Source organism: Phalacrocorax carbo, chromosome 3, assembly GCF_963921805.1.
Source record: "Phalacrocorax carbo chromosome 3, bPhaCar2.1, whole genome shotgun sequence".
Lineage (NCBI taxonomy): Eukaryota > Metazoa > Chordata > Aves > Suliformes > Phalacrocoracidae > Phalacrocorax > Phalacrocorax carbo.
The window spans coordinates 13,715,250-13,721,761 of NC_087515.1; the positions used below are offsets into that span (position 1 = coordinate 13,715,250).

The 6,512-nt window shown below is 41.4% G+C and overlaps 2 protein-coding genes across 6 annotated transcripts in view; one reads left to right on the forward strand and one right to left on the reverse strand.

Annotated features, from left to right (window-relative positions):
• Nucleotides 1-117, reverse strand: part of HEATR5B (HEAT repeat containing 5B) — a 56,728-nt gene extending 56,611 nt beyond the window's left edge. Inside the window, exon 1 of the mRNA XM_064445873.1 lies at nucleotides 88-117. The gene's annotated coding sequence lies outside the window, so the exon portion shown is untranslated. The remainder of the gene's footprint in view (nucleotides 1-87) is intronic.
• On the forward strand, nucleotides 49-6,158 carry GPATCH11 (G-patch domain containing 11). 5 transcript variants are annotated; one of them, XM_064445884.1, is made up of 9 exons: nucleotides 49-187; nucleotides 538-670; nucleotides 752-978; nucleotides 1,858-1,899; nucleotides 1,979-2,099; nucleotides 2,835-2,925; nucleotides 4,041-4,145; nucleotides 4,910-4,991; nucleotides 5,538-6,158. In XM_064445884.1, exons 2-9 carry the CDS (start codon nucleotides 624-626, stop codon nucleotides 5,591-5,593), a joined length of 771 nt encoding a protein of 256 aa, XP_064301954.1. In that variant the 5' UTR covers nucleotides 49-187; nucleotides 538-623; the 3' UTR covers nucleotides 5,594-6,158. The 5 variants fall into 5 exon arrangements, with proteins under 5 accessions (XP_064301954.1, XP_064301955.1, XP_064301956.1 ...); XM_064445885.1 differs by having other exon boundaries at nucleotides 182-200; XM_064445886.1 differs by lacking the exon at nucleotides 49-187 and having other exon boundaries at nucleotides 408-670; nucleotides 4,876-4,991.
• The last annotated feature ends 354 nt before the right edge of the window (nucleotides 6,159-6,512 follow it).

Here is a 6,512-nt window from a genome sequence, read left to right on the forward strand (position 1 = left end):
CCAAGCTGCCGGGGAGGGCACCGGCGGGGCGGGGTGACAGAAGCGGCTTTGCCCCCAGGCCCGGCGCCGGCCCCGGCCCCGACACACCTCGGCAGCGGGGAGGAACCTGCGGCCGCGCAGCAGGAAGAGGCGGTCGCGCGCAGGCGCTGGCGGTCGCGCGCAGGCGCCGGCGAGCGGGCCGGGGCCGGTGAGCGCGCGGGGTCCCCAGCAGTCCCCCCCTCCCCCCATCCCCACCCCCCGCCCCGCCGCGGCAGCGGGCGGAGGCTCGCGGGGGCGTCGGTGCTCGGCGGAGGCCAGGAATACGCGCTGTGGGCGCTGTGTGCCCCGGGAGGGGGAGGGGCGGCCCGGCCCGGGTCCCCCCGGTTCCCGGGTCCCCCCGGTTCCCGGGTCCCCCCGGTTCCCGTGTTCCCCCCGGTTCCCGGGTCCCCCCGGTTCCCGTGTTCCCATCCGTCGGTGCCGTACCCCGTCAGCCTCCGGCCGCGTACCGAGCGCGGCAGACCTGAGCGGCAAGTTTTTAATGCGGGTTCTGCGTTTCAGGTAATCTGCAGAGAAATAAAATGCGTGATAAAGCGTGTTGGCGGTGTGCATAGGAAAAGGATCGGACCAGGGCATGCGTGCTGAACATGGAGGAAGACGAAGAGGAAGACTATATGTCCGATTTATTTATTAAGTAAGTAGGTGGCTCTTCCGTCTTAAGTGATTGTAAGCACGTTAAAAAATTCTAATTTTTACTGGAATTATTAACTCTTAGACAGGATGTAAGACCAGGCTTGCCCATGGTGAGGCGGATGAAGGAAGCTATTCAGAAGGAAGAAAAGCAAAAAGAAGCCAACGAGAAGAACAGACAAAAGAGTATAAAAGAAGAAGAAAAAGAGAGACGTGACTTGGTACTGAAAAGTGCACTAGGCAACGAGAACAGAGGCTTTGCTTTGCTCCAGAAGATGGGCTACAAGAGCGGCCAGGCCCTTGGCAAAAGCGGTATGCTTGTCACTGTCTGGAAGCGTGTGGCTATATTCATGTGTGCCTTTATATTTTACAGACTGTAGCTGCCACTTCATTTGTAGTCACGGTCAATAAATGCCTCTTTGAAAGCCCTAGCGTTACGGAACTGTGAACATGTGGCAGAACAAGACATAAGAGCAAATCTGTAAAAAACTAAGTAAAAGTGGTAAGGACTATCAAGAGATATGAGGGAAGCAGCAGTACTTGCTGCTCAGTAAATGCCCTTCCTTGTGTGCATGTCTACAGGAATGGCATTAAGGATGTTTTGGTGGTCTTGCAAAGCTAATAGTGTTCCAAAAAGTCAACCTGTCTTTGAATTTATAGTTGGACTCTGAAGAATAAATTGTGCATGCTGGTCTGCCCTTGTGGTGCCTTAATAGGTGAAGCAAAATCAGTAAAACAAAGCATTAATAACTGCTGTGCCAGTCAGCATGTCTAGCAGAAAATCAGCAGATGAACTGGCCCAGACAGATTCTTTTTATATTTCATCTTTGTCAAGTTGTGAGATTCTAGATTGAAAATTGCTACAGAAGGCTGTAACAAAGCAGTCTTCCTCACAGGTGTGTTATACCTGTCAAGTCAACACCATTTTCTTTCAGTTGGGTAGTGTCCTGAAAAAAGTATATAGCAGTCCAGCAGACAAGCTAAAAAAAAAGAGGAAGTTCCAGTTCAGCTGGGTGATTTTTTAATGCACTAAATGTACATTGATTTGGATTTTTCACCTTCCAAGTAACAAAATCACAAGAAAATGCGCATATTTAATGGCAAAAGTAGCTTACCTACTTGAATATACTGCACAAATCATAGTCTGAGAAGGACCTGATTTCTTAAATGGATGTATTTTTTCCCTCACAGGAGAAGGCATTGTTGAACCTATTCCTCTGAACATAAAAACAGGTTTGTGATACTTCCTAATTTACTTAGTTGGGTATCAGAGCTTCTCAACTGCTTACAGTCATCTTTTGAACTTACATAGGCAGAAGTGGGCTTGGTCATGAGGAATTAAAAAAGCGGAAAGCTGAAGAAAAACTGGAAAACTATAGACAAAAACTCCGTATGAAAAAGCAAGCAAACGAAGAAGCTGCAGATCAGTTCAGGTAAAATGACGTAACTCATGTTCCAAGCAATGTCTTAACAGCAATTCTTTTTATGCTTTAAGTTTGGTTATTCTTTTACTGTGTTAGTATTTTTGAATGTTTTGAATGACAGGTAAGAGTTGAAATACAGAGTAATTGTTTCTCAGTTCTAAAGCAAATGCAGTGCTAAAAGCAAACGTAATACTAAAAGTGTGGGCTGCATCTTTTGGTAAATGTTAATAATGTGAACAACATACATAGTAGGTTTTCTCAAGTCATTTTCAACTTTTTAAATCAGAGAACCATGTCATCTTTCTTCGTATAAAATCCACGGATAATCCTGAGCAATGTTGCTACAATGGTTTTAAAAATTAGGGTAAATTTGTTCAGGCTTTATTGTTTTTATTTTCTTCTGATTTGCTTGTTATATGTAGAGAAGGAAAGCCTAGGGAAGGCTGTATCTTTTGCAAATGTTTAGTGAACCACTTTTTTTTCATGTCTGACGAAAACCTGGTGAAGAAACAGTGTTTGGTGTAGTGTGATCAAAAAAGCACCATCTTGAAGGTATAATTCCTAAGAAATACATGTGTGCTCCCACAGAAACAATGTCAGAAGGCCTTCTTAACTTCACCCTTGTCCTGGTCAGAGAGAATTAGTAGCGCTAGAATCTTAGATTTTCTGTTTCAGAAAAGCTATCAACTGTAATGCGTCTGTTTGTACACCTGCTTATTTTAGCTATCTACTTTTTCTTAACAGAATAAGATTCAAAAACAAACAAGAAGAACGTAAAATGGAAGGGGACCTCCGAAAAAGCCAGAGGGCCTGCCAGCAATTAGATATGCAAAAAGTGAGACCTATATTTTTTGGGGGTGGAAGGAACGCTTATGGGTTAGAGAGACAGGCTATAAACAAATTAGTGGTTCAGTTCTTGGAAGTACTCTAAAACTGTGGGATAACTAGCTGGAAGTCTCTATGTTTTGCAACACCTCAGTCCTCTTAAAATATTTCAAAGTGTATGTTTGCACCATTAAGATATTTGAAGGTGTCCGCCTCATCGGAGCTCACCTGGTTTTGTTCCTGCATTCTTGAGGTTACTTTTGAGCTGTTTGCGTATCTTCCAGTAGCCGAAGTCAGGCGGTCCTAAATGACAGTGCTGTTTGCCTCACTGGGGGAGCATCATCATCAGAAAACGGTTGACACTGGAAGGGACTCTGGAGGTCATCTTGTACAACCCACCTGCTCAAGCAGGGACACCTAAAGCAGGTTGTCCAGGACCCTGTCCAGACAGGTCTTGAGTATCTCCAAGGATGGGGATCATCATTGAGGGAATCAGCAGGTTCACCAAAAAAGCATTTAAACAAAAAGCCAACCTGAACCTTCCACCTGCAAGGAATAACATGGGTAATAGCGGTGAACTACTATAAATTTTTGCCACTTGAAAACTTCAAGGTTTTTTTTTTACTATTAACCTTTTAGAGGTTAATACTGCTCCACGAGTTCTGCTGAGATTGTGTGATATTCCTTCATCTGCTTCAAACAAAGTTGGCTGAATTAGTTTAGACCACCTTCTTTTGACCCTTCTTCCGTTGACTTTGCCTGAGGTGGGCTAAGGAGCACTGTGGGATCTCTTGATAAAAGAACTTGGGGCAGCATGTCTTCAACTGATAAAAAAGGGTATCTGTTCACAACCTTGGTGTGAGATTATGTTGCTGAGTAGCATTACACATACTGAACATAGAACTTAATATTGGCATGCATTCACTTGTTCTAAAAAAAGTGAATCATCCTTCTTGTGGAGCACTATACTTAGTTTGCCACTACAGGTTTAGTAATTCTTGGTTATACTATACATAGAAGTTTTAAAACCTAACATCTCACCTAGTAGAAATCGGTTTTATCCAGCATCTTACAAGAAAACCTACAAAGGCAGATAATCTTCACTTTAATCCTTCATTATTTAAGGATATTGATGTTCCCAAGGAGGCTTGGTATTGGCTAGAACCTGAAGAGGAAAACGAAGAGGATGAGGAAGACAAGGAAGATGAATGCACAAGCTCAGACTTAAGTGTAAGTTCCACAACTAAGTTAATGGCTTGTTTCAGAATTAAAGTATGTATGCGTACACGGATACATGTATAAAGGATGTATGTATACATGTCGTATTCCAAGCTGTAGTGAATGGCCTGTTTGCAGTGATTTTTATAGCAGTTAAACAATAAACGGATTGCTCATCTGTTTTGGAGCTGATCTTTGAAAGAAGTATTCTAGAAATTAAATTCTAAACATTTTTGTGTCTTAGCCGAGATATGCAAGACCACCTATATGTTCAAAGTTATTTGCTTTTCAGTTTTAATTTTGGATGCCTCATCTTAGGCATCCTAAGCCTCATCTTAGGCTGAATTTTAGAATCACTAAGTAAGTTCTGAAAATGCTTTACAGATGGACTTGGTAATGGTCTCTGGAAATTCATGTTTTCTGAGGATTACACAGCTGATGTTGGCCTTATGTGTTTGACTTACAGAGATTAGGTGTGAAAAATTCCACCAAAAAAACACCATCTACTTGAAATAAGGTAGCTAGGTAATATTTTTAGCTTTTTCTTCAGTGCAGGTTTCTTAGCTGGAAGGATGAGCAAGCAACAGCCATTAACTTTCCAGAGATCATGAACTCCTGTGCTACAAATTTGGGAAACTTTATGCCTTACTGAGCTACAGTATTGTGTAGCTTTTCCATAGCAAAAGGTTAAACAATCTATTTTAGCAAAGCTAGTAGCTCAAACTGTTCTTTGGCACGTCAGCCCCAGATCACTCCATACCTGTACACATCTGCAGGTATCAGAAAAGCTACACATCCTGACTGCCTATTTGAGAGAGCACCACTTCTATTGCATTTGGTGTGGAACAACCTATGAAGGTGAGAGTAAACCTGTCTTGTGTTTTACTTTGCTTATGCAGCTAGACTCAAATAGTACAATATATCCTTTATGTTTCTCTTACTGAAGTCTTTTAAATCTACATAGCAAACTTTTCTTCTAGGCTGCTGGTTTTTGCACAAAGTTTTGCACGTTTCGATTATAAGCCAATTTTTCGGTGTTTACATGCATGGAAGAAAGAAAAAAATCCCAACCAACCGTACTGGCGTTTATTTGAATTGGTATTCATATTATTTTTGTTTTGAGAAAACAAAATTCAGATATTAACACTAGTACCATAAAAAGCTGCAAAAGCTTGCAGGTTTCTCTGAAACACTTAGAACACTATCCAGTTCCACTGCACCAAAGTGGGTAGAACTTGTGTTCACTGTTTTAAAATGAAGTTTGGAATTAATAACTTGCAAACTTCCTTGAATTCTATTTAATCTGCTTTACATGGATTGTTCAAATAATTAGAGCAGTTCTCTTCCCCCCCCCCCCCTTCCTCTGAGCTGGAGTTACTCACTTTTTCCCTGCTTATCCTGCAGATGCTGAAGATCTATCTTCAAACTGCCCTGGAGACAGTGCTGCAGCTCATGACTAAAGCCTGGCTAAAGGAGGAGTCCTACATAACTATGTATAGTTCATAATATCTTTTAGAGGGTTTGGAGCTGTGCCATCCTGAAGAATTCACACCAAAGTATGCAGAACAATATTTATATTGACAGGTTAAACTCACCTGTCTGAAGCATCTTATGGATTTTCTGCTCAATGCACAATTTAACAGGACTTAAAACTTTGCATTTATAATGGAACTATGATAACTGAGAGGCAGGTTAAGCCTTCCACAGTCTTTGGTTATGCCCTGTCCAAATGAACAAGATCAGCTGATAATAAAATTCAGTTTTGAGGGAATAAATATTGTCTAGTTACTCTGTTGTATAAAGTGTTAGGGGTTTTTTCATCTTTACAGAGATGACTAAACATCAGACTTCTTTTTCCTTACTATCTTAGACCTGCTGGGGGAAAAAAAAAGCTTGTGAAACATTACAGCGTTATTTAAACCAATATTCTGTTGTATATAAAGGTGCGTGTTTTGCATAACTAAATAGAACCAGGTCATATTGTTGGGTTTTTCTATATAAAAATAAATCTTCATAGACCTTTTATTTTTAGGGAACAGCAGTTGCTACTGTACACACTCACTATTAGAAACATACTGCTGAAGTATACAAATACTACGAAAAATATCAAAAAACTACTGGAACAAGCTCACTATTACTTAACATTGAGGTGGTAATGGTATTGTGGATGGTCTGGCCAAGAACTGTAATGGATGCTCAGCCAAAGTTTGTCACATATCAATTTTCATATTATAAGAGTAGTTTTATGGGTGAAAGCGAAGAGGAACTGGAACTAGTGGTATTTTGTCTGTGTCAGACTATCATTTATCCCAGATCTTGACCACTGCCAAGAAATACTAACTAGTCCAGAATAGCGAAATGCATGTACGTGTCTGTGAT

What these genes read in the sequence shown, in the direction of transcription:
- GPATCH11 (XM_064445884.1), top strand. Translation starts at nt 624, where the DNA reads ATGGAGGAAGACGAAGAGGAAGACTATATGTCCGATTTATTTATTAA. An exon ending in CCAGGCCCTTGGCAAAAGCG is followed by an intron (nt 979 to 1,857) that starts GTATGCTTGTCA and finishes TTTCCCTCACAG; the next exon opens with GAGAAGGCATTGTTGAACCT. An exon ending in GAAGCTGCAGATCAGTTCAG is followed by an intron (nt 2,100 to 2,834) that starts GTAAAATGACGT and finishes TTTTCTTAACAG; the next exon opens with AATAAGATTCAAAAACAAAC.